Source organism: Perca flavescens, chromosome 14 (assembly GCF_004354835.1).
Source record: "Perca flavescens isolate YP-PL-M2 chromosome 14, PFLA_1.0, whole genome shotgun sequence".
Lineage (NCBI taxonomy): Eukaryota > Metazoa > Chordata > Actinopteri > Perciformes > Percidae > Perca > Perca flavescens.
In genome coordinates, this window is record NC_041344.1 from 12,994,011 (window position 1) to 13,020,946 (window position 26,936).

At 40.0% G+C, this 26,936-nt stretch overlaps 3 protein-coding genes across 5 annotated transcripts; 2 read left to right on the plus strand and 1 right to left on the minus strand.

Annotated features, from left to right (window-relative positions):
* Positions 1-1,150: 1,150 nt before the first annotated feature.
* rad21b (RAD21 cohesin complex component b) lies at positions 1,151-11,987 on the plus strand. 3 transcript variants are annotated; one of them, XM_028596817.1, is made up of 15 exons: positions 1,151-1,269; positions 2,394-2,424; positions 2,727-2,916; positions 3,272-3,401; positions 4,532-4,631; positions 5,210-5,316; positions 5,478-5,687; positions 5,847-5,969; positions 6,118-6,246; positions 6,694-6,917; positions 7,322-7,478; positions 7,851-7,996; positions 8,422-8,604; positions 8,676-8,759; positions 9,878-11,987. In XM_028596817.1, exons 3-15 carry the CDS (start codon positions 2,773-2,775, stop codon positions 10,067-10,069), a joined length of 1,929 nt encoding a protein of 642 aa, XP_028452618.1. In that variant the 5' UTR covers positions 1,151-1,269; positions 2,394-2,424; positions 2,727-2,772; the 3' UTR covers positions 10,070-11,987. The 3 variants fall into 3 exon arrangements, with proteins under 3 accessions (XP_028452618.1, XP_028452617.1, XP_028452616.1); XM_028596816.1 differs by lacking the exon at positions 2,394-2,424 and having other exon boundaries at positions 1,151-1,273; XM_028596815.1 differs by lacking the exon at positions 2,394-2,424.
* Positions 11,988-12,000: 13 nt separating this feature from the next.
* Positions 12,001-14,191, minus strand: utp23 (UTP23 small subunit processome component). The gene is made up of 3 exons (XM_028596818.1): positions 13,730-14,191; positions 13,467-13,641; positions 12,001-12,543 (listed from the first exon to the last, which is right to left on the minus strand). The coding sequence occupies exons 1-3, from the start codon at positions 13,915-13,917 to the stop codon at positions 12,151-12,153; spliced, it is 756 nt and encodes a 251-aa protein (XP_028452619.1). The 5' UTR covers positions 13,918-14,191; the 3' UTR covers positions 12,001-12,150.
* Positions 14,192-14,838: 647 nt separating this feature from the next.
* On the plus strand, positions 14,839-26,241 carry rnf5 (ring finger protein 5). Its single transcript, XM_028596819.1, has 6 exons — positions 14,839-15,223; positions 21,314-21,332; positions 22,910-23,022; positions 23,251-23,308; positions 23,420-23,531; positions 24,155-26,241. The coding sequence occupies exons 1-6, from the start codon at positions 15,000-15,002 to the stop codon at positions 24,271-24,273; spliced, it is 645 nt and encodes a 214-aa protein (XP_028452620.1). The 5' UTR covers positions 14,839-14,999; the 3' UTR covers positions 24,274-26,241.
* Positions 26,242-26,936: the final 695 nt, after the last annotated feature.

Below are 26,936 nucleotides of genomic sequence, written 5' to 3' on the forward strand. Positions count from 1 at the left end.
GCATAGAACCTTTATACAAAGTTAAGCAAGATTAGAACTAAGATTTGAAACAGAGGTAAATGAAAGTGCAAGTAAAGACAAAGCTGACAACTAAAAGAACATTTTGCTATAGTCATTTGACAGCTAGTTGGTTACTTAGCAGATTCATAATTTAAATACAAAACATGTGCTCAGTTTTGAAATTCAGTTCAGATATGATCCATTATACCAACAGGAGGCAAATGGTTAGCTTACAATTTGCTCCAGGCAGCTACAACATTAAAATAAGCTGCTGTATGTAACGTAGCCTAACACTCTCTGAAAAGGATCATTCTGCATTGGTACTTTAAGTTGGCCTACTTGTTTTCTGTGCGAACACTTTAGTAATAATTTGGTAGGAGTAATATTTTAATATTGTGGTGATATTGCTATATCTTTGTCTAAGAAGTAAATTATATGAATACCAGTAGTAAAAAGTAACTAAGTACATTTACTTTAGTACAATTATTTATATACTTGTACGCTGAGTATTTGCATTTTCTGCTACATTATACTTCTACTTCACTACAATTCAGAGATAAAAATTGTAGGCTACTTAATACCTCACTACATTTATTTAACAGCTAAAGCCAACAATTAGGCCTACGTTGATTTTGCATACAAAACATGATCAAATGATAAAAGTACTGCATCATTAAAGGCTATGCATACTCACAGGTGTTTTATGGCTAATTAAACCTTCTCATATTGGAGTTGTGCAAAGCTACACATGCTGGGATTTACATGGCATCACCATACACTAATAATGATAAAGTTGTAACTTGTCTAACAAGAGAGCTCCTGAAGTCCAAAAAAATCCAATACTGGCATTGCTCTGAAATGGGACATAGGCTACTGTATGATGAGTATACTTTTGGTACTTTGAGTAGGCCTATATTTTAATGCCAATACATCACAGTAAATGATCTGATGAATACTTCCTCCACTACTGAAGGTACATCTCTCTCTCTCTCTCTCTCTCTCTCTCTCTCTCTCTCTCTCTCTCTCTCTCTCTCTCTCTCTCTCTCTCTCTCTCTCTCTCTCTCTCTCTCTCTCTCTCTCTCTCTCTCTCTCATCAGCACCACTCTGTATCTTGCTGAGGTTTTTTTAAGAGTCCAATCCTGTCAGGGGGAGAGAGGACGCCATCTTGTTTGTTTTAGTCGGAGGAGGGGTGGAAAAGCAGCCAGCACCACCACCCGCAGCAGCACCACCACGGCCGGCAAAACGAGATAAGCACAAAACGGCTATCCAGTGAGTAAGTTAGGCTTACGTTTGATGTGATTTCTATAATTTATCGTTTTTTTTTAACAAAGACACGCACAGGTTTTAACGGCTAGCTTGTCTGCATCATCACCTGTTGTGACACAGGGGAGAGCGTCACCGGTTAATGCGGTTAAATGTAAATGTAAAAATGCCTGTCTGTTTTTTTGCCCCGAAAATGCTGGACGCGTAGCCTACCAGTAACGTTAACGTTGCTGACTCATTTTGTTTACAGTGATAACAGTCTAATATCTAACGTTTGGTGTAACGTTACAGGTAACGTCCATGTAACGTTACAAGTAACGTTACATGGACGTTACATTATAGTGCTGCCTGCCGGTGTTGTGTCCGGTATGGCTAGATACCAACCTGGCAGACGTAGGCTTACCACATCCACGTTAAAACCTAACAGTAACATCCTAATTGATAAGCATCACAAGACTGTTCAGATCTTGTACCAAAACTGGCAATACCACAGTTTAGAAATACTCTGTTACAAGTAAATGTCCATTCAAAATTGTAGTTATAGTTAGGCAAAAATACGAAAATCAATCTAATCTCCAGCTTGTTACTCCTATAGCCTACTTACTGACTTAATTACTCTGCTTTTTAAACTACCAGTTCCAAGGGAAAGAAAGAACTGTAAAGCTTTAAAATAACAACTATAGAAAATATAGAAAACAATTATCATTTAGTTTCCAGTGGTGAAAGAAGTCAGATCTTTTACTGAAGTAAAGTAGCAATACAGTGTAGAAATACTACAATTAATAAGTAAATGTCCTGCATTCAAAATGTATTATACAAGTATTAGCATTAAAATATAGCTTACTTAAAGTACTGAAAGTAAGTACTCATTATGCAGAACAGCCCGTTTTAGAATACACATATTACTGGATTATGATTGATACATTGATATGTGCTCTTTAATAATACATCATTTATTAGTTGATTGTTGTTTATTTATTATTGCTCTGCACTGACTGGTGTATAGATAGTGTAGAGCAGAGTGGGGCAGTGCTGAGATTATATATGCTCAGCTCACCCAGTCTCACCCAAGCCTGTAAAGTGAAGCCAATGCAGAATTGAATTAATCCTGCATTATATCTCATTTCCAGCAGTGGGCGACTCCAATGGCTCCAAGAAGTAGTGAGTTTCTATAGAGGTGTATGGGAAAAATGACCCTACTTCTGCCTTAATAACTAAATCAACCTTTTCCTAATAAGTTCATGTCTTAATTAATCAGCTTGCATCCTTCTGTAAATTACTGTCAATACTCCCATTGAGCAAGACAACCATGTCTGCATCTTTAAAGAGTCTGCTTGCAAACACTTAGACCACACAATTAATGTGTCCTTTCAACTGTCATACTTTGTTTACCTATTTAGTGTTGTGATTTCAATCATATAGCCTACAATATGTTCTGTCTTTGTGTTATTTCCTCTCTCCAGGCCTCCCCCTTTCCCCTTTCCCTTGTGGTGAGAAGGCACCGAGACAATGTTTTATGCCCACTTTGTTCTCAGCAAACGTGGGCCGCTGGCCAAAATCTGGCTGGCGGCCCACTGGGACAAGAAGCTGACCAAGGCACATGTATTTGAATGCAATCTGGAGAGCAGCGTGGAGAGCATCATCTCACCCAAGGTAATTTCTCAGGGTCTTCACTTTCACAGAGCTGATGGTTTTAATTATAACATATACTTTATTGTCCCCAAAGGGAATTTTGTCCGTTCCGCAGCTTTACAAAGACAACACAAAATATAGAAAATAAGCATCTCTCAACACATACTCTCCTGCAGCACAAAACATGCTTTCATATAATTGTCCTTTTTGTTATTTAATATTTAATTGTATATCATTCCAAATTTAGTATTTTGAGTTTTGTCTTAGACTTAATTTTTTACACATAATTTAGGGCCTTTGTAACACGTGATTGATATTTGATTGAATGAATTTAATTGTATCATCACTGATCATTTATGCACATACCTTTTTATAGGTGAAAATGGCTTTACGCACATCAGGGCATCTGCTGCTGGGGGTGGTAAGGATCTACCACAGGAAGGCCAAGTACCTGCTGGCAGACTGTAACGAGGCCTTCATCAAAATCAAGATGGCATTTAGACCAGGTTGGGGGCAAAATGTAACTTATGAGTCAAGTAAAACCATCAGCAGTGACTGATTTCTATGCTTTCCTCCAGTGGTCCATATGACATACAGTGTCAGTCAGAGATTGAAGCCTTTCTCATGTCCCTTGAGAAAGGTGATATTTGTTAAAGTTACTACTACTTTTTTTAAAGACTATTTTGGGGCATTTTTGAGAGGACAGCTTAGACATGAAAGGGGGGGGGGGGGGGATGACATGCAGCAAAGGAATTGAACCTGCGGCCGCTATGGTGAGGACTGAGCCTCTGCTGAAGCTAAAGATGTGAAGGGGAGAGAGAGGGGGCATGACATGTAGCAAAGGGCCGCAGGAGTTGAACCTGCAGCCGCTGCGACAAGGACTGAGCCTTTGTACATGGGGCACAAGCTCTAAGAGTTTTTAACTGTTTATGAAACAGTCTCAATTTAATACTGATGCCTCTATATGACCTACATAAGCAAACAAGTCCATCAGAGAGAATATTTTCTATTTTCTGGCCAGTAGCAGAGCTTCGCCATCACTGGAGTCTGGCAGATGCATATATTTACAACACAAGGTGGTAGTGCTCAGGAAAACGCTTTTGTCCACAGGGGCCGCCAAAATCAATATAAAAGTCCCTTGTAGTAACTTTAATGGAATATATGTATCTACACAAATGCATGCACACATGCCACACTTATTAAATATATTCTACAGTATAATTATGACAGTGTACAGAGTTTATACATACAGTATTTACCTCTAAAATGAGAGAATGCAGCAAGTTCTTCTGATACATGTTGACTCTTAAAGAAACAAAGAAAACACACTGTATGCACACCTACATGCAATACTTATACCGTACATACAGTACAAATACACCGATTCCTTCACTTTCTGTCTATATGCAAAAATCATATACCAAATGTATTCAGATATTAAGTTATTTCATTATTTATTATTATTAAATTTGTTAAAATGGTTTTCACCAATGTGTCCAGCTGTTCTTGGTTTTTTGGTACTTTAGCACCAATTTTAGGATTGTTCTTAAAACTGCTTGTGTACATAAACATATTAGCGAACTCAGTCTGGTTTATCCGCATGTTGTTACTCTCTTCTTGCACTGTGGTGTTTCAGGTGTGGTGGATCTTCCAGAGGAGAACAGAGAAGCAGCCTACAATGCTATCACGCTTCCTGAGGAGTTCCATGATTTTGACCAGCCACTACCAGACCTAGAGTGAGTCCTCTGTCGGTCTACCTCTTCCAGAGAGAGCAGTAGTTAGAGATATGATAGAAACTAAGAGCTATAATAGAAACTAAATTGAACTGTGCAAATGGAGGAGTGGCTGGGGGTGAGAGTCAGGTGACTGGGGGAGGTGGAAAAGTGTTTGGAGAGAGGAACAGAGAGGCAGTAGAGGCTGGGTAAACAACATCAATTTGAATTGTCTTTCTAGTAATTTTCTGCTTGTGAAATTGATTATTTATAAATAATGTATAACCATGCATGATTTTTCTTTCAATTGGTGTAATTGTTATGATGGCTCTTGCTCTTGCTCTCCACCTGCACATATGACATATTTCTATATTCTGGGAAATGTAGGTAATCGCTACTAACACACAAATGTTAAAAGAGACAAAACAGGTGAGCTGACAAGCACTTCATCACAAAATAACTGCTAGAAGACACTAAATGATCATTGAAGTGCAGATATATTTTAGCAGCACATTTCCTCTTACACTGCTCGTGAAAAAATTGATTTGAAGAAAAGTGCTGTAAATATAAACATTGAATTGACTGTGGTTTGTTTTGTACAGTGATATTGACGTTGCTCAGCAGTTCAACTTGAACCAGAGCAGAGTGGAGGAGATCACCATGCGAGAGGAGGTGGGCAACCTCAACCTGCTGCAGGACAATGACTTCGGTAGGCATCTTTCCTCTGAAAACTTGTACAATAATGTTATGCTTTAGAGTCACATTTTTGAACATGTAATGTACTTTTCATTGTTAGTTAAGAATGTAGCTTCCTCCACTGGCCCACATTCCTCACTGTATACCGTAAAGACACACATTTCTGTTGTGCAGCTGACTTTGGTATGGACGACCGGGAGATGATGCGGGAGGAGAGTGCGTTCGAGGTGGACATCATGGGAGTGTCAGCTTCCAACCTGCTGCTGGAGGCTGAGGGTGGAGCCAACGCGATGGCTGATAAATCCAACCATCTAGAGTACGATGACCAGTACAAGGATGACTTCGGAGACAACCCAATGGAGAACAATGAGGGAGGCATGCTGGGTAGGATCTTGTCAATATAGGCACTGATGTAAGCCATTTGTAATGACGAATGCTGATAGCTTCAACATGTCTATTTGAAATTGTAGCATTTAGATGGACTGTTAATCAAAATGAATTATCTTGATTGTAATAATTGAATGACCTCATCCCTCTGTGTAGTGGACAAGCTGCTGAGTAACGAGGATGGAGGCGGCATCTTTGACGACCCTCCAGCCATCGCAGAGAGTGTGATGATGCCTCAGGACCATGGAGACGATGACGACGACTTTGATGCTCTCTCAGGTCAGTTCCACAAGTAACCTCAGCAGTAGATCTTTAAAAAAAAGCCATATTGTGTTGCAATAGCTTTGATTATATACAATTGAAATGACAATACAGTTACCTACACATCACAATGTATATCCAACATGGTGTGATTGTGCGTTGTTAGCGGGCGCCCCAGACAGTCCAGACTCAGGCCCAACAGAGCCCCTACCAGCCATGGCAGACCAGACAAAACAGACCACCCTGGTTCACAACGAGGAAGAAACCTTTGCCCTGGAGCCGATTGACATCACAGGTAATGCAGCTGGTTTTAAGAGACAACATTTCTTGATCCCTGTAATTTCCATTTGTGTGCTTCAGTCTGAATTTCCCATACAGTTCCAGGTCATATTTTAATAGATGGCCTTCCCTTTCCATGAACAAGATCACATCTTGAGCACAGATTGCATGGGTGGCATAGGGATCCAAAAATCCTAGACTAGCAGCAGAAAGAAAAAGCAACAAATTGGTGATTAAAGTGTCTTGATAAGTTCTGAGTAGAAATCAATCAATCAGTGATAATCCCATGAACACACCAGACCAGCAATTTCTACAAATAAAAATTGAAGTGTACAATTACAGAATGGCAGTTTTTGTCTACGCAGGAACAATGTGTTTATATGGAAATGGTGTTTTTGCTCCAAATATCAGAGCTATTTTGGTTCACTGAGCTCATTTATCTCCGTCTCCCTATGGACTGCAGTGAAGGAGACCAAGGCGAAGCGTAAGAGGAAGCTGATTGTGGACAGCGTGAAGGAGTTGGACAGTAAAACCATCCGTGCACAGCTGTCTGATTACTCTGACATTGTCACAACCCTGGACCTGGCACCGCCCACCAAGAAGCTGATGATGTGGAAGGAGACGGGAGGAGTCGAGAAGCTTTTTTCTCTCCCTGCTCAGCCTCTCTGGAATGCTAGGCTGCTGAAGGTAACATAATGTTTCAGATGCACAGTCATTCAGGGATAATTGTATCAGAATAGAGTTTTTACCAAGTAGGTTTTCACCATAGAAATAAAATGGATAGAAAGGTCACTCCCATTCAAATCAACTGGGAGATACGGTTCTTGTGGCGTGAGGTTTTGGTTCTGATGGACCGACGCCTCCTACCAGACCAGAGTGGAGTTGTTTAACAGTTTGTGTGGGGTGGGAGGGGTTAGCCACAATCTTTCCTGGCCGCCTCAGGGTCCTGGAGGGACGGGAGATTGCAGCCAATCACCTTCTCCGCAGAGTGAATGATACGCTGCAGTTTGCTCTTGTCTTTGGCAGTGGAATTAAAATAGTGTATCTCACTGGTTGTTCTCTCTATCTGCATTTTTGCTTTCTCTCGTTAGATGTTTACAAGGTGTCTGACGCCGCTGGTACCAGATGAGCTTAGGAAGAGGAGGAAAGGTGGAGAGGCTGACAGTCTGGATGAGTTCCTCAAGGATCTGGAGAACCCTGAGGTGCCCAGAGAGGAAACAGCAGGACACCAGCAGAGAGACATCATGGGTAAGAAATGGGTGTTTTTTTGTACATTATATGTTTATGCCATAACAAAACAAAAAAAGGGCCGGGGTTGTTGTAGAGCTTGAATTTGGGTTGTTAATGGCGTGGTACGAAATTCATACAGGTGTATGGGTTGAAAAAGTGGTGACGGTTTGAAATATAATATTTTTGTTAATTTGTGGCAGTCTAGACCAGTTTGCAGAAAGAATGACCTTGAGTTATCCATTCAGGGGGAAAAGAAAAGATTATGTGCAATTGTGGATGCCCACAAATCGATGATCTGAAACATTCAGCGTTCCCATGTACAACAACATAAATAGTTGGTCCATGCACAGTTTTTCTAACATGCACAGTATGTCCCCCTTTCCTTTCCAGACCAGACCATCATGGAAGAGGCCAGTGTTCTGCAGACTTCAGTTGTGGAAGGCAGCAGGACGATGCTGGACGAGTCGGCCATGCCACCTCCGTCCTCCCAACCTAGCCTCAAACGCAAAGCCCAGGACACAGAACCAGCCCTGCCTGTGAGTACAGAGGTCCCCTATTAGTACTAGTGCCTGTATGTACTGAAGCAGATACATCCTTAAGCCGCCTACACATGATCAGAGGTAAAACCGCGAGATAGGGCGCAGAGCATATTGCAGGCAGAGAGGCAAAGGGCAGCACAGGTACAGTATATGTCATCATTGCTTCTGGCTTTTGGTTGTGCCTTGAAAGGTCAACGGCAACGAGGTCAAAATTGAAATCATTTGAACTTTGAAGCACAGTGCTCAGCTGCAATTTGGAGCGGTGCGCCATGCTAAGGGTAGTGCATTCTCTGAGTTGTCTCCACCGCTCTCCCCATGGGAAAATAATGACACAGCAAGCCCCAGAGCGGGTTTTCACTGCGGATCATGTGCTTTACACCCATGAGATTTTTCCATATCTGATATCACGCTTCTTTTACTAGATGGGAGCTTTGGACCAGCAACAACAGCCGCAGGGGTCTGGAGCCTCTGATGTGTCCCAGCAGCTGGAGACATCCAATGTGGATCTGCCCCCAGAGGAAACCACTAACATCAGCCAGATGATAGAGTTGGACCTGCTTGGTGACAAGGACAAGAAGAAGAATGATGGTGACTCTGATGAAGAGGTGAGATTACACAATAGGACTTTACAATAGATAGCCTTTATTAGTGTTTCTAACTGTGTTTTCTGTGCCAGGAGGAGGAGGGGCAGGGAGGAGACCAGGACCAGGAGGAGAGGAGGTGGAACAAAAGAACCCAGCAGATGCTCCACGGCCTCCAGGTATGTATGTTTTCACATCTTATTGGAAGAACTGAAAGAAGAGGAGGATTTGTTGTTGCTACAACTAAAGAGTTTATGTTTTTAATTACAAACTGCAACACCCTGGACTATGTACTTTTTTATTATTGACGGAATTTTTTACGAAATCTTAATGTGTTTTTCCTGGTATTTGAACTGAAACTGATATTATATGTTTTGTAAACTTTATTGACAAAATATCAAATACAGCTTACAAACAAGCACAAGACAACAAAAGTAGGTATTACATAACAAGAACAATCTAGCAAACAATATATACAATACAGTTTTCATAATTTATATTAAAAAAATTAAAACACACTAACTTTGAACTAGTTCATGTAGAAAGTGAACTTTCCCAACACTGGCTCTACTTGTGCTTTAAGAGTGCAGGAGACGCTGGATTTCTGTATCTGGTATCAGGTAGCCTATTGTCTGCTGCTTAAAGTGATGGTTCAGAGTAATTTCACCCTAGGGTCCTTTGCGCCATGACCTCGAGCCAAACAACCCTCCAGAAGCTTTTTTCACCTGGATCGAATATTGGGCAAGTTAGCGTTATCAGCTGAATAGCTTAGTGCAGGCGCTAATGGATCCAAGAATGTATCTTGTACATTACCCCAGTAATAATGCCCGAAATGATACCAAACTTCTACACTAGTACAAATAGGTTATGTACTCATAAAACAATGGATTGGAAAGTTTGTAAGTACACCAGGAGTTTATTTTAAATAACACTTGCCTGCTGGCTTCTGCTCTCTGCTGCTACTGCTACCGGCAGTAAGACGAGTGCTTAGGGACGTCTACAAATTACAACACCGAAAAGAGATACAACAAAAATATTTATTAATTTAACTTATTTTTTAAAAGTGCTGTAGTACAACTAGCAGGAGACAAGTTTGGAGACACTACCTTATTTAATCATTAAATTAATAAATATTTTTGAAGTTACTCCGAACCATCACTTTAAAATGAAAGTGAGGTGAGTAACAATATTACAGTCAACTTATAGGTGTACCAAGGCGCGCTACTTGAATGACTTTAAAATACTCTTTTGAATGACGCCCTCCCCTTCTGAATGCCTCTGTCTCACCTTGCCACAGAGGGTGATGGCCAAAACAGGCGCCCAGTCGGTCGGCCTGCTGGATCTGTGCAGGAACAACAACAAGAAGCAGGCGGCTGCTAAGTTCTACAGTTTCCTGGTTCTGAAGAAGCAGCAGGCGGTGGAGCTCGTCCAGGAAGAGCCTTACAGCGACATCGTAGCTACGCCCGGACCTCGCTTCCACATCATCTAGAAAACACAACACAACTCTACACTGAGAAAAGGAAAAAGGAACCCTGCACACAACACTGTGTGTCTGTCACGTTTTATTTATTTATTCAAATTGTTGACTTTGTTTTGTGTATGATGTGTAGTTTTATCTTCTGTCTGCAATATTTTAATATTAAGCTACGGTGGAAGGAATGAGGTCTAAATAACATGGTTGGATTATTAAGAGGTTTCTTCCAACTCCAAACAATGGGCACTTTCCTTATTTGTTATTTATTATTATTTATTGTATATTTTTATTATTAAGACTCACTTTATAGCCAAGTTAGTATTAAGAAGGTAAGATAAAGTGAACACAGTTTATTCCCTTTTTGTCTGGAGTTGCCTTCATCAACTCAATCTCATTGTTTTTTTTTCAAGGTGACGTCACCAACTTTGACAAGCACTTCTTCCCTCTACAACCTGTTGTGTTGCACTGGCATGGCACCTAAGTTAAAATGAGTCTGTTTTAAGATATGTTTACAGTAGGCATGATAACTCAATCAACCATGTTACTTGGAGATTAATCTGTCCCACCACTGCAGGAAAGAAGTTCTCATGTATAAGGACATTGGCCAAAAGATGCATGCACTACTGTATATCCAGAGTGTGCAAGTACATTTAAACAGTTACTATGATAGTGATTCGCAAACTCGACCAGCAATGAAGCATTATACAACTGTAGTGTAGCACTTTAAGCATTACAAACTCTAAGTTGTCATTTTTGCAAATGCGTTGCTTGCATCATCGACTGTTTGCACAAAACTGAAGTTGTGTCCCAAATCTATACTACATACTAATCCAAAAATCTAATTTTTGAGTGTGTTGTTGTTGCACAATATTCTCCTACAACATAATGCACAAAGGAAATAAAAGGAGACGCTCATAAGTGGGAAAAAGTTCAAGCTAATTGTAGATGCTGGTGAAGCTGCTCCAGGAACAAAGAACTATTACATTTCTGGACAAACATGTCGCTGTCTCTTTGTTTAGTTTATTTGACAGTAGCATTCAAAAGCTGCAGTTTAATTAACGCCAGACAACACTTATTTTTTATGGTGATTTCTTGTATACAAACTGCAAAAACTTATACTATAAAGGTTAGTATAATACATACTGTATATAACTAGTATGTACTATGGAGCTGGGACACAGCTTATGAAAAGAGCTTCAGTTTCAACCTCTAGATGAGCTAAACATCAATAGTCTGTTATACTTGCATGCTCTGTCCTGAAATATTTTATTAGAGTGGATTTACTCGAGAAACTACCATTTGTATTACCGTGTTGCTCTTCATTCTTAAGACTTTATCTGGTGTCCATTTTATATATGGATTGTCATTTAGTTACAACTGGGTGACACACAGTAATGCTTAACTGACGGTGTAAGTCATGTAGAGACTTGTTCAATATTCATTTATTGATAGATATATATATATATATATATATATATATATATATAATTACTTGATAACACGATCAAGTGAAGTCTGAATGGACATATGTTATGAACGTTGTCGCTTGGACTCTAAACTCATTGTACCAGAAAATACTACAGGTTGAATTTAGCAGACACTCAAATTACTCAGCATACAGCAAAAACAAGCAGACCACCAAATCATTGTGAGCACTCTTCTTGTGCTTCTGCAAAGAAAGCTGAATACATCGTTTTTGATATCCACTTCCATGTAAACTGTATATCATATAATGTCTAAGTGCATCTTATATTTTAACTATGTGCCTGTAAACCTGCTATTTTTTATTTTGTATAAAAGCCAAGACAAATCTTCTCGAACTCAAAAATACTGCTATGTTTCTCAACGTTTTCAGCCCTGTGCCCGTAAGCTGTAAGCCTGAGTCCCGGAAACCGTTGCAACATTTTTCTAAATTAAAACAATACCATGAGTAGTATTTTTAAATGTAATTTTGTGTGATAAACATTGATTTATTCTATGCATTAACATCAGAAAAAAATGACCAGAGTGTAATTATTTTAAATTGGGGTCATGGACATCTTCAAACAATATTTATGCAAGAAGCCAACGGCTGAAGTCTCTGTCTTCCTGCTACACTATTTATTTGTAACCGCAGGAGCAGACATGTCTCCTCCCTCCGTCCTTCGTTTCTTGCGTCTAATTCTTTTCCTCTTCTCCCCCTGCTCCGTCTTCTTCGGCGGTGTTGGCCCGCCTTTCCTCTTCTTCAAGCAGCTTAGAGGGTTAGGATTGCTCTGTTTCCTCTTCCTCTTCTTTCCCCGCCTCTCTCCATCCTTTGGGCTGATGCCCTGCTCCTCTTTCAGGCTGTGGATACTCTGCTGCTGGGCCGGGCTGACCAGCTCTCCCAGCTGGACGGCCTTCACGTGGTCGAGGGACGTCTGGCAGGGCTTGTCCAGCACCATGGTGTTGAGGATGATGTAGAGCAGAGGAACGCCAGGGATCTTCTTCAGGCCGGCAGTTAATGTGTGGTCCTGGAGAACACACACACACACACACACACACACACACACACACACACACACACACACACACACACACACACACACACACACACACACACACACACACACACAGATACACCAAATGTGTCTGAGGGGATGCCAAATGTATACATATCAGGTACTTCCCACAGTTTTAGTTTGTCCTAAGGAACTTCTCTTCCTAGACTTGCAAATGATTATATGGGGAGATATCTAATTTAAATAAAAACTAAATAACTATTTTTTACACTATTTCAGGAGCTCCAAAGCTCTTCCATGACAAGACTCATAACAAGCAGCAGCCTCTGCCAGTCCTGAAGGGGAAAAAAAATCTCTTTGGATTGATGTTGTTAATAATGCTTTTATGATGCCATTTTAACCAGAGTGATTTCTCCTCTAAACTTCTCAGGTTGTGTCATAATGATTAAGGTCTTTCTTGCAAGTTGCAACTGCTTGCAGCCAGGTTTCCCGACCCCCAGATGTTGTACCACTGCTGTAAAATCCCCACACTAAGATGGAACCAATACATTGTACGTCCACAAGCCGCAAAGTAACAACATGCCAATTTAGTTAAGGTATTACTAGATTGTGTGGCAGGTACAATCAGCCAATTGTGGCGTATCAAGTTACTGTTCATTAATACTTTCCTTTTAACCTGATGCAATTTGACATTTTGCCTTCCATTCCATCATGCATGTCAATATTTGTATTCCTAGTCCTAGTTACCTATTAATTGGCAAGCTATGAGATATGAGAATCTAAAATAATGCTTTATTAATGGAGCACATGCTGCAGAGGTCAACAAGTTGAAAAAGGATGATTTTAATTTCCAACAACAAAGACACTGTTATTTGTCATTTAATTTCCCCCCATTGAGTGATGTGTGTATCTGTGAAGGATCTCCTTATATTTACCTGTGTAGCAACAAAGTAGTGGTGTGGGTTTGTCTCCCCCAGCATGGACAGCAGACATTCTGAAGCCGGGACAGGGTCCTTGAAATGTGGACATCTCCTCACCTGAAACCTCTGCAGGATGATTTTGGCTCCGTACAGCTCTTTTCCCAGAGTCTCCAGTTCTTTCAGTGCACAGCTGCGAATAAAAGAGCCAATCACGTGATATTAGATCAGACATTTACATTTGACCTGTAACGTTAACATAGCTAAGTAAATCTACTCACTTTGTGGTGCACAGCTGCACCTCTCCCATCAGGTATTTGGGCATTTGCTCTTTGATCTGAATCTTGTTCTTTAAAGCCGCCTGACAAAAAGTCCCGTCGAAGAGGATCTGAAAGGGCTCCCTGAAGCTGAAGTTGTATTTGTAGAAACTTAGGGTTTTCTTGGCTTGTTTCTGTCGCTTGAGCCCCATGGTGGCTGACAGATGAAGTCAGAAGAATGGCTACGAATAACCGTTTACGTTCAAATATCCGTTGCCGTTGAAAATGATTCTTCCGGTTACATTGACTCGTTTTATTGATGTCTTTCATACAAATTTACAATGATCCCTAGCGGATTCTTAAGCATGGACATTCTACTGTACACACAACATGCTTGCAGTCCTGTTTCTCATGACTCCGTGCGGAAACAAGTTATACGACAATGGTTCCGGAGAAATGCGCACAGCGTAATACTGTCTATGAGCGTAAGCTGTGTCTGCTGTAATGATTTCTACAGCGTTCATCAATGGTGATTGTTATTCTAAAATTAGGGTTTTCAAATATGTATACATTTTAGTATTAGCCTACATTCATATGTCACATATTACATGGTATATTATATTACATGATACTAAAGTCTTTCAGACTGCATGTTTGGTCTGCCACAAAATGTATGCCCTTATAATGCACATATGATATTTTATTTTGTGTTCACTTCAGATCATGCTCAATAACCTTGGCGAATATGGAGAAGTTGTTACTTCCAGATGACCAAGTAATCGAATCCATGGTCAATTTTAACATTGACAAATGAAAACATATTTTTAACAGATGAGCCATGCAAAACCTCATTGATTAAACTAAACTAAAACAATAACTTGATTTGACATTTATGTAGATAGCGTTTTGATCACCATTTTTACTCACCATGAGTATTTATTTATTTATTTTAACATTCCTAAAATTTCATCAACGTTTCCCCCATATTTTGTTGATAACTGATCGTTATTAGTAAGCTTATTATGATTATGCTGATTATTATTTACCATTATTTGGGATAGGTGTTTTTATTATTTATTTATTTTTTTATTCCCGCCCCTTGTCTGTTTTTCCAGGAAGCGGAAGTACTAATTCAGGTAGAGCGACAGCAGCAGCAGCCATAGACAGTAGCAGCCTCAGCTCGGTTGGTGCTGGTCAGTGACACTGGTCGTCGCCTCTGACTCACAGCTAACGTTAGCTCGGGTCGGGCCCGGTTGGGTTGGTACGTTACACACTCACTTGTACAGTGGATATTATGGCGGCCGCGGATCCCCGGTCCTCAAGTGACGGCGGGCCGGCAAGCAGAGGCGGATTTCCAGCCGGGGAAAGCAGCAACGACCGCGACGGGCCGGGCGGCGGCGGCGGCGGCGGCGGAGGCGGAGAGGGCGAACGGGAGCGGGACCGGGCCACCTTCGAGTGCAACATTTGTTTGGACACTGCCAGGGACGCTGTCATCAGTATGTGCGGCCACTTGTTCTGGTACGAGACGATGCGGGGGAAGGAGGGGACGTTTTAATGTGTGGAGGTGGATGTTTTTGTTTCGGTTCTGTAATTTTGCTGTCTGTGCGGCCTCCTTTTACCGTCAGTTTGAGTTATTTCACGGCTGAATCACGCCCAACACGCGCTTTTACCAGTCGTTTGTCTCCGCATGATGATGATGATGATTGATTATTATTATTATGTTGGAGATGACAGCGGCCAAGATGGCTTTTTAGAACTGAAGATGGTGTCGGTTTGCTCTTAGTGCTGTGGTGATGAACGAAGTGTGTGGCTGGACATTGTAAACCGTGTTCGTGGTCCTGATGTCTCGAAGGAAGGTTCTGATCTTGTGAGGAGTTAAGTGGCTCAGCCTGATCATATGATATTGTTTGATGTAGGTCAGAGGTCACAATTGGTCGCTCACCTTCTGTAACACATTTACTTTCAGGTAATCATTGGCAGCTTTGAGATCAGGTCCATGCTCAGTTTTTCATTCCAAACATGCCACTCTCAGGCATTGGAGCTAAAACAAGTTAAATTAACGGATTAGTTAATAAACAAAACCCCCCAAAAATATTATCTGATTCCAGATTCTCAAATTTACTAAAAATACAATGTGACCGTTGGTTGGATAATACAGTTGATTAACTTGTGATGGACAGTTTCCACGGTTTTCTGACAGTTTACATCAATCAGTTGAGATGCAAATAACTTAGCTGTAGCCCTGGTAAATCAAAACGATGCAATACAAATTAAACTTTGACCAATAAATAAATGTATGTTCTAATATCTGCTCAATGTATTTATATTGATATTGGTGTATATGTGAAATAATAGGAATTGCACTACAGGAATGCCAAAGATGCAGTATGCTTGAAGATTAGATAATAGTGAAAATTAACTGTAACCCTAGGTTGCACTTTAACTGTGATTCTAATTCCTTCTCTTATCTCGCTTTGAATCAAGAATTGCGCAAGCCGGCTCAACCTTCAAACCGCTTGTGTTGAACATCTAAACATGCACACAATGACGTGTTTGAAGGCTCATTCATGATTGTTGACTGAAGGCCATCGTCGCTTGCAGGTTGAGGCTAATGTGAGATTAGAGCCAAGAGATTGGGATTGGGGGGTCAAACCTAAGGGCATTATAATCAGTAGTAAAACTCATTCACACCAAAGAAAAAGTAACCTCTCTTCACCTGTTAATGAGGTGCGTTTTGTAATTTTAAACAATAATGATCTGTTTGGTTGTGCACCGCGTGTTTTGGAAACAGAAGTGGAGTGAAGTAGGTAGTAGGATGCTCCTGCTGTACATTTGTAAACGGTGATCTCTTTGTGACTACAGATGTTATCTCCTTTCAGTGTCAAGGTTTTGACTTTTTAACGGAGAAACTCCGTGGCAAACCAAAGAAGGCCACAAAAAGTTTTTTAGCTGCACAAGACCATCATGTACAAGGGGTGACATAGCTACCTAAACCAGGGTTTTAAACTATTAAACCAGGGTTTTAAACTTTTAAATAAGAAAATATCTGGTATGGCTGCAAAACTAACATGAACATAGGCTTTATTTGGCCTGTCTGAACATCTTTTAAAAATGGAAACTGAAGTCGCTTTCCAAACCGAAAATAAAGATTGAACTGGAGAACAGACAGTTGTAAGAGTGTTGGGACAGTTGATTGTTGCCGTTAGCAGATTCATGTGACTACTTTCTGTCTCGTCAGGAGTAGTAACCCTAACAATTACCCATTTTCAAGCACACAAGATTTTATTATTACTGCAGGAATCTTAATATTGTCTAATGTTTTACTGTAATTTATTTAATATTTGATCTGAGAAATTCACCTCAGTTACATCTGCAGTTGCTTTGAAGCTCCTGTGTTAGGGGAGCTGATGTAACCTAGTTGCTATGTTACCACGCATCTCTCATCTTCTGTGATGAAACTGTGATGAAACTATCAGCAAGGAAGAAAGGTGTTGATGTCAGCCCACCTGCTGCAACTTCAAATTGCAACTTTAATGCATATTAATTGTGTGTATTTCTATTAAATTTTTTTTAAATCCTTTTTTTAAATCCTTTTTAATCCTGGCTGCATCTATTCAGCTTTTATTTAACTTTGACACCATTTATTGCTCTGGACCAACCTATTGGCGTTTCTCCATTAGTTAAGCTGCGGCAAAACAACTATTTGTTGCCAAAATGCCCACAAATAAATAGAGTTAGCACAGTAGACGTGCTTTGCTGAATTGAGCCAGCAGTAACACTTTTCTAGCATGAGAAACTATTCAGGAAACTAACACATTCCTCATGAGAAGACTGCCCTACACCACCTTATTTTAGTTTGAAACTAAAATATCAAAACAATAAATGAGAAAGCAGCCCTAGTGGCAAACAGTGCAAGAGATTCTAGAGGAATGATTTGTGTGAAAGGGACATTGTCACTTAAATATTAGGTTATAAGGGTTAATGAATGTGTGACATCTTTACGATCCGAGTGAGAGTCCACAAGATTTGTAATAGAAGGTTTCAGTGTTTGCATACACTACCGGTCAAAAGTTTGGGGTCACTTTGAAAATTCCATTCCACAGAGAATACCAGCTGAGATTTTTTTTAAGCTGGGCAGCAGTTATCAGACTACATTATGTCCTTAAATAATTGCAAAAGGGTTCTTGACTGTTGTAGAAAGAAGTGGCTGATCTTTAATGCAATATCTACATTGTCCATTATCAGCAACCACTCATCCAATGTTCCAAAGGCAAATTCTGTTTACTAATCTGATATCATTTTAAAAGGCTAACTGAGAAAACATTGGAGAACCCTTTTGCTATTATGTAAGCACATAATGTAATCTGAAAACTGCTGCCCTGGTTTAAAAAAAACGATGCAACTGATCTCAGCTGGTATTCTGTCTATAATGGAGGAGAATGGAAATTTCTAAGTGACTCCAAACTTTTGACCGGTAGTATATGTAAAACCTTCAAGATACACAATAATGCCCACATAGAAAGTGGTTTAAAACAGTGGTTTCAGTATTTTTATATTTGCCTTATTATTTTGAAGGTCTATAAAACTATCTGGTAGAAAACCTAATAATCTCAACTCAAAGTCTACATACTTGCTTTTATTAGAGCTTTCACTTAGGGCTACAATTAAGGATGATCTGACAATTACTTATTTTTAAGATTGACTGAACAGTTTAGAGCTGAAACAACTGTTCAACAATCAGTAAGTCGATCACAAAAGTATCAGTTGTCATTTAAGTAAAAATGCAAAACATTGTCTCTAGCTCCTCAAATGTTGAGTGTTTGCTGCCTCTCTTTGTCACATATGAATATATTTGGAGTTTGGACTCTTGGTCGGATTAAGAAAGCTATTTGAATACTCTACCTTGGGTAGGGTCAAATTAAATATTTTGACTTCTTCTTTGATTGTGATTGAATTTCTTTTTTAATTATTTTTTTTAGATCAACTTTTTTTTTTATATGCAAACATACGGAACAGAAACGGAGAAATACAAACTGAACAAGAACAAAAACCCTCACCCACCCCCCAACCTCTACGGTCTCAAGGAAAAAACCAACAACAACAAATAAACAAACAGAATTCACACCTTGCCTAGTCACTCTCCTCTAGTTCTTGTGGCGCTGACGATTGTGAGAAGAAATGCCAATAAACCAGAGCACGTTTTTCTCCCATCCCGGAATACTATGTGAACTAGCCAGACTCTCCTCTGCTCTGCTCCGCAGCGTGTGGATGGTCTGGCAAAGCGAGACTACATGCAGCCAGCCTCTTTCATTGCTCCTGCTGACATTTCAGATGCCTAAAACAGCCACCAAGCATTGTGTTTACTGAAACATAACTGCAGTCTGTCTGTAAACACATGATTAAGATCAGACGGGAGTAACTAGACAAGAATCCAGTCTGCGCTTATGTTTTTATTCTAATTAAATGGTGAAAAAAATGAGAGATTCTGCATCCATTTAATGGCTCCTGTGGGGTCACCTAATGGAGTCTGTGTGTGTATACCGCAGTCAGGCTATACGTGTGGCCACATGTTAAATCACAGTTGAATGGGTTGTTATGTCAACTTAGGCCTTACGCTTTGTTCAGCTGTTTGGGAATGCCATTCTCAGCAGCGATCTGATAGGTCACGTTAATACTGTTAATACTGTAACGCTGTCAGCCATGCTCAATAGATACAAATGTGTGGAAACGCCTGCAGATTGGCACGAGGTTGTTTTGCTTTTTGGTTCATTTGCTTACGGTCATGTCGAGGTGTTTGGTTAGGCCCACCTGAGGCAATGAGGTTTTGACTGTTTTATGGTTATGAAACAGCGAAAGTGTCAAAAACCAGTCCTGCCTGTTCCTCTGCATGATCGGACTTATTCTGCTGTTGAAGTTTCTCACAAGGAATCTGTGACTGAAGCATTTAGAGACAATGAGAACACGGAGAGAGGATAAGAGACAATTGAAAAAGAAAAATAACCCTTTTTTCAGCTACGTAACATGCTGTACTGTTAAACACTGGCTGTATTTCTTGCACCCACATGTCTTTTCAGTCAAAAACGTACCTTAATGACAGGAACATTAGAAATGTAAGCTTTCTGTAGTGGTGACTAATTAACGGAGGTCTTAGGGCAAAACTGAACTCACGTATTCACACATTTAATTTGCTAGTGCAGGGGCTGTATGGCTGTTTGGGGCCGTCTCCGGAATAGAGCTGGGCGATATGGAGAAAATCAAATATCACAAAAAATGCACACAATGAGATTGTTCATAAATAATCATCAGTTATGTTGATATAATAACTATGTGGAGTAAAAGCAAATAATAGAACAGCTAGAACAGTCTGGTATGTTTGGAAAATGACATCACTCTACTGTAATGCAGCCTTTAAAACCAGGAAAAGACAACACTTGTGTGTGTCATATCAGGATATTACGATATCCAAAATTTAAGACAATATCTAGCCTCATATACAATATCGATATATTGCCCAGCCCTATCCAGAACCGTTCATTTTCATTTATAGTATCAAATCATAACAGGAGTATTCTCAGGACACTTTACAGATAGAGTAGGTCTAGACCACACTCTATAATTTACAAAGACCCAACAATTCCAGTGATTCCTCCCAAGAGCATGCATAAATGCATAAATGCGTAAATGCGACAGTGGCTAGGAAAAACTCCCTTTTTAGGAAGACCCAGGCTCTTGGTGAGCGGTGTCTGACTGGTGTCTGGTTGGGGGTTTGTACCCAGCAATACACCCGCCAAGCGTGAAGTAGATTGGCTAAACGGTTCTCAAGATATTTAAAAGACAACGGACACACACACACACACACACACAAACGCACACAGAGGGTCTTGGTTTAATAGTTAGATAATGCACTATAGACTATGGTTCAGTATCCTTCATACTTGCAGATTAGTTTGATCAAATTTAAAACCATAAGACTACATCAATTCTGTTGAAGACAAACCTACCAGAGTCTTTCACTTCGCCTTTGTTTGCCATGTACTGTAGTTGATCCATCGTAATCCTAAAATAAATTCTTTCGACATGTCTTTGCACACTTTGATTTTTGTGGGCAGTAGAGAGTTATAAAAGGTGTAAGAGGTAGAAATACTCACCGCTGTGTTGTTGTCCGTGTCCTGAAAAAAGCCTCAGTTTTTGGTACCAACTGATGTGGCGTTTCCTCAAAAACCTGCATCTTGCACTCCCACTATGCAGCAGCAGGTCGGCCTTGCCCGCAGCTGCACAAACAAGACTGTTAACTGCTGAACAGATGGAGCCAATTAATACTAACTATGGGGATCAGGGACGAGTTTAATCAGCCACTTCTTTAGAAACACGTTGTTCTGGCCAGGTGGGCTTCCATAGGTGATAGATTCACCCAAAAAAACGCACTGAGAGTTACCAAAAACAGACAGACTTTACATGTATTCTATCCATTGAGATGTATATGATACATGCATATAATAAATTGTCTCCAGGATTGTGCTGTTATTGAAGCAGGAGGCTGACATTTTAAGAGAAAAGAGCTGTAGTGAGAATGCAAATTCATCTTTGTGTTTGTCTCTGTCTCTACAGCTGGCCCTGTCTGCATCAAGTGAGTATTTCCTAATGTCACCCTTTGTTTGGTAATACTCGTTAAACAGCCACAAGGGTGTTTTCCATACCCTGACTGATTAGACCTCTACTTAGGTTAAAGTCGGGGAATTGTGAGGTCACCAAAACCTATGTAGTAAGAAATAGTGGGTCTAGTAAAATGTTTATTGGATGACAAAAACGATTTTAATAACTGATGTATTGTTTACGTCATTTAGCATTCACAGGTTCCATGCAGATTGCGTTTTTTTTGATTGACAGGGAATTCATCTGCAATTATTTTGACAATCAATTGAACTTTTGGCTCACTTTCCAAACAAAAATACTAAACATTTATAGTTTCCAGATTTTTTTTTTTTTTCTTCCTTTGTATATGACTGGAAATCTGTGGGTGTTATTTCGACTGTGGGCTTTTGTTGGTCGGACAAAATGTGAACGTGTCACATTTGGCTCTGGAAATTTGAACTATTCTGATAAATCAATTCATGGAGAAAGTATTGGCAGATTAATGGATGACAGTAAGCCCCAAAAAGAACCTATTTAAAAAGACCTCCTGGTTATGAGAAATCAATTTACTATTCTCACTTTTTTTAATAGATGAAATGATCAAATTAAAACAATTGATGGATTAACTGTTAATGAAAATACTAAATATTAATTTAATTAATAATAATAATAATAATAAATATTATTAATATAAAAAATAATTAATTTGCATCAGTCTCTGAGAATATTATCTCCTTTCCCTCACACTGAAGCACATATAAATGATTAATTGATGAACAAGTATTTGCCAGTTTCTGTGCGAGCTCCAACCGGCTCAGGCAGGCATGTCAAAACGTACCTGTTTTGCGCATTTGTGGCCGAGCCATCGATTAAATGTCCCATCAATCGGTTTCATACACCACCACCAGACTGCAGCAAAGCTCTGTCAGCACATCTACGTCTTGTTTTGTTGCATGCTGTCGGACTGTGTGGTCTGTCTGAAAAAGCTTTATCAGAACAAGACAGTGGGTCTGTACATGTCCACACAGTCCTCTCTAGTCAGACACAGTGAGTGAGGACACCTGTGTGAGCGAGCTATTGCTGAGTAGGGCCCTTCGGACTCCAGCACTCAGCAAGTTAACCTAAATGTACTGTAAGGATGTGATGTAACCTCAGCGTGGAAACTACACATCGGTTGACTTAGTGCAGCTTAAACATGCTAATGCACTTAATGCCTCTGTTTACTGCAGCTTTTTCTCTGCCACTCACTCCTACTCAACCACGTAGAGCTGTACATTGCTGTCAGTGTAGCAGCATCAGCACTACATTTATTCAAGTACAGATTAAAAATGACTGCAACCATTTGTAGAAATGTACGTACTGTTAATCCAGAAAAGTTGTTGTGATGTGCTGCTGGGTCCTGTGATCCTTGGTGTGCTTCAGGTAACATTCACAAGAGGAAATCTTCAGTTAGACTGTTGCCGCACAAGCCTTTCTTAGACAATGTGCCAGTATTTAAACAGTTAGGAAGGGGGTTTATCTGATCTGTGTTATAAACATTTTGACATCTTTATCCTCTGTGGCTCCTCTCAGTGGTTGGAGACGCGGCCCAGCATGCAGCAGTGTCCTGTGTGTAAAGCAGGCATCAGCAGGGAGAAAGTCATCCCACTGTACGGCAGAGGGAGCTCCAGCCAAGAGGACCCCAGGTTGTGTGTGTGTGTGTGTGTGTGTGTGTGTGTGTGTGTGTGTGTGTGTGTGTGTGTGTGTGTGTGTGTGTGTGTGTGTGTGTGTGTGTGTGTGTGTGTGTGTGTGTGTGTGTGTGTGTGTGTGTGTGTGTGTGTGTGTGTGTGTGTGTGTGTGTGTGTGTGTGTGTGTGTGTGTGTGTGTGTGTGTGTGTTTAATGGTTTTGATTTGATGTTACTGTGGTCGTTCAGGTTGAAAACTCCACCTCGGCCTCAGGGACAGAGAACAGAGCCAGAGAGTCGAGGCGGGGTGAGTCGTCTTACATCCACTGATTAAGCTCATAACTACAATAATCTCTTTTATGTCTTCTCATTTAAAAAAAACAAAAAAAAAACGTAACCGTGTTATTTTTACCGTCAGATGTTTCAGGGTTTCGGGGACACTGGCTTTCACATGTCTTTTGGCATCGGGGCTTTCCCCTTCGGCTTCTTCACCACTGTCTTCAACGCCAACGACCCATTTCACAGAGCAGGTAAACGCACAAAGACACAAACATCGTTTTCTCCCTGATTACATGAGCCAACATCTTTCCTTCCAAGTAAAATCAATCAGAAGCGTCTAAATCGCTGATGAGTGTCTCTTGCTTGCTGGTTTTGTTATTATTCAAACTGAGGAGCCATCATTTGTAACCAGGTCTGATTTAAAGCACAGCTAAAAAGGTAAATATGCTCTGGTGGCTGCTGCATTTTTTTTGAGGCCCTGTCTTATAGAAGGTTGGTGTGTCAAAATATCACTTTTAATAGATGACAACCATACTATACTAAAAGTAGGCCTGTCCTTACTAGAAACAAGAGGGGAACGTTTCTTTATAACTGTCTTCTACTAAAGCTGTTATAAAGAATTTTCAGTGGCCATGGTATACATGTCAGTAAATTAATGTACTGATGAATAATTGTAGTCTTTGTGTTTCAACTAAAAATCCTAAATTTGCATAAAGCCTGCGGCTGGATTATTGTGATTATTAGTGGGTAAAAAGCTCCATCCAAACACATCTGTCGCCTTCAGGGCCACATAATTACAGTACCGATGCAAACACACCACCCCCCCGAGACACTGGTGTGTTAACATTTCCCACCCATCTCTCCCCCATGTCAGACCCGTATGCAGGTGATCACCAAGGCAACACTAACCACAACAATGGCAATAACAACTGGCAAGACTCCCTCTTCCTATTCGTGGCCATTTTCTTCTTCTTCTGGCTGCTGAGTGTGTGATGGAGACCGGTGGATAGGCGGATAGACGAGTGGATCGATGAGAGCAAAAAAAAATGAAAGACACTCTTACACACTTAAGCCACAGTCACACAACCATTTTACATTTCCTAGCAGGTACTAACTTGGGAGAGAGTGTGGCATTGTGTTTGATCCCAAAACAAGAAATACAGGATATAATACTATGTTTGGTTTTCTCCTCCTGGCAAAGGCAGACTCACTTTAGGATTCTCAACCACCTGCTACGTTGATTTTGTTTATACAAAAAACACTGGAAAGTAGTGGTGCGTGAATCCCAAAAAAGGCATGTTGGAACTCCCTCTCTACATGGACCTGTAGATATATGCACACAGAAAAATAACTGTTGGGGTTCAGAGACAGTATTAGGTATCAGGGTATCAGGGTGAGCTATGTAAAGGATTTTCATATTTTTTTGGGGTGCAGAAAAGAGGGGGGTGTAGGATAATTTGGCTGACTTATTCTGTTTCAGTTTTTCACATTCCTCTTAAAGGTTTATATCTTTAATGGTCAGAGGGAGGTTGTGGACAGTTCAAGTGGGGTTAAATCAGGGAAGAGAGGGAGCAGTATGACATAATGTAGTGGTTGCTATAATGAGCAACCTTTTCTTACTCTAAAAGGCCAAAGAGTAGCAGACCAGTCATGTACGATGCCGGGGGATGAAAATTGTAATTGAATTATGTTCCTGTTAACAGTTCCCTTGTGAATTAAAAAAGTACTTCTAGAATTTGTGACTTACTCTTAAAAACAGATGGACAGATGGAAATAGCACAGATGGATGCATTTGTTTTTTATATATATATATACATTTGTCTTAACAAAAACCTGCCATTGCACTGTGAAGTTATTTGTATACGGAGCTGTCCTAAAGATTGAAGCGTGTGCTGGTGTTTAACCACTTGCTGTGTCTTTCCTCACAAAGCTGAACAAAGATGGATAAGTGTACTGTTAAAGGGCCAGTTTGGGAAATATTTGCATCAACATGAGCGAGCAATCTGACAAGCACAGTTTGTCAATTACAGAGCAAATTGTCAAGAGAGAAAAATTCCCGACTAATTAGTAGCTCAATGAGATGCTACACAATACGTGTAGCATCATTAGGGCTGAGTCGATGCGGTGTCCTAGGGGAGGAGAATCCTTTCAATTAGTGGTGGAGGTGGAAGGGTCAGCACGCTAAGAATTTACAGGAATGACCAGCAACTGTTCAATGAACTTTCTGTCACAGTTGATTAGTTGTTTAGTTTTTTTCTGACTGTATGTGTCTGAGTGAGTGTGTAAACATTATATATTTGTATATATGAATATTGTAAATGCTGTTTCTACGTGTTCTGATTGGATGGTCAGCCACAGAGGGCGATAGGGGACGAGATGAGCAAGTAGGCCTAAAGATGCTTTTGTAAAGCGAAAAACGATCTGGTTCCTGGTTTGTCATTAATTATGACCATTTACTCAAGGAAAGGCTTACAGCCCAAATGAATAACTTTTCTGCTAACCTCTAGATAAAGGTCTTTCTTTCCTTTATGATTCAGCTCCTTTTGCTCTCTTGTAACTGCATTTTAAACATCTCCCTTTTAATGTACAAACTGTTTGAAGCAGTTGAGCAACGTAAAAGCAGAGATGAGGACAGGGCTACTGGTAAACTCACTTCCTCTTAAACTCCACTCCCCCAGATTTTTGTCATTGATGTGTAATATCACTAGGTTTCAGCTGAACTAGATCTAATGAATCAAGTGTTTGGCACATTCACACCAGGGTCAGAGATGAAACTGTAGGATGGACAGGATGGCTGCTGGGGCTCTTCATTGCCTGCATATTTGTCTGTTCGAGCTACACTTTGTATTATAAGGCTTATGTGACACTAAAAACAAGTGATGGAGGTCATGATTTGACAGACTAAAATTGGAGACGTGCAAAACCATATGATGTAGAAGATTAAAACTTCATTTAAACATAGACTTGTTTTGTGTCGTCATTATCTACATTTTAATAATATCAAAGGACTCTGTGTATCATCTTTTCATTACATTATTTAATTCAACCCGGGAAACAATTCATAGGCTTTAGAACAAGGAAAATGACTGCGTTATCTTGTTTTCGTTTTGAAAAGGGTAATCTAATAAACAAGATACCAAAGATTAGAAAATATCCACCAATATGTCTGTCTACATTTGCCCAAGACTATATATAAGCAGAAAAAGTCAAAGGGTTTAAATGTAGGTTGCTGGCAGCCAAACACAGTAGTTGACAGCTGGGTCATGTACAGTTATATTTACAACTTTTACATTATATTCAATATAAGCAATAATGTGGTCATGAAAATGTTTTGTATTTATATTTTTACAAATATTTGAAAATATAGCACGATTAAGAACTTTTTTTGAATTTGTTTAGTTCCATAAGCGGATTTAAGATGGATGGATGGATGGATGGATGAAGAAATCACATCCTTCCTATAAGTCCTCTATAAAGGATTCTCAGCCAAAAGTAGAACAAAACTAAATCTTACCCGCATGAAAGCTGCTAAACTGGATTAATGGACACAGTCTAAAACGTGTGCAGTGTTAATGTGCAATCGCCTGAACAGAAACCAATATTCTTTAAAATAATAGAAGAAATATTTTGGGACTTTGAGTCAAATCAAGATCAAA

Coding starts and splice junctions, on each gene's coding strand:
- rad21b (XM_028596816.1), top strand. CDS start 2,773: ATGTTTTATGCCCACTTTGTTCTCAGCAAACGTGGGCCGCTGGCCAAA. Junction 6,247..6,693: donor GGAGCCGATTGACATCACAG/GTAATGCAGCTG, acceptor TATGGACTGCAG/TGAAGGAGACCAAGGCGAAG. Junction 6,918..7,321: donor GGAATGCTAGGCTGCTGAAG/GTAACATAATGT, acceptor TTCTCTCGTTAG/ATGTTTACAAGGTGTCTGAC.
- utp23 (XM_028596818.1), bottom strand. CDS start 13,917: ATGGGGCTCAAGCGACAGAAACAAGCCAAGAAAACCCTAAGTTTCTAC. Junction 13,642..13,729: donor GTGCAGCTGTGCACCACAAA/GTGAGTAGATTT, acceptor TTTTATTCGCAG/CTGTGCACTGAAAGAACTGG. Junction 12,544..13,466: donor ACTACTTTGTTGCTACACAG/GTAAATATAAGG, acceptor TGTGTTCTCCAG/GACCACACATTAACTGCCGG.
- rnf5 (XM_028596819.1), top strand. CDS start 15,000: ATGGCGGCCGCGGATCCCCGGTCCTCAAGTGACGGCGGGCCGGCAAGC. Junction 23,023..23,250: donor TCCAGCCAAGAGGACCCCAG/GTTGTGTGTGTG, acceptor GTGGTCGTTCAG/GTTGAAAACTCCACCTCGGC. Junction 23,532..24,154: donor CGACCCATTTCACAGAGCAG/GTAAACGCACAA, acceptor CCCCCATGTCAG/ACCCGTATGCAGGTGATCAC.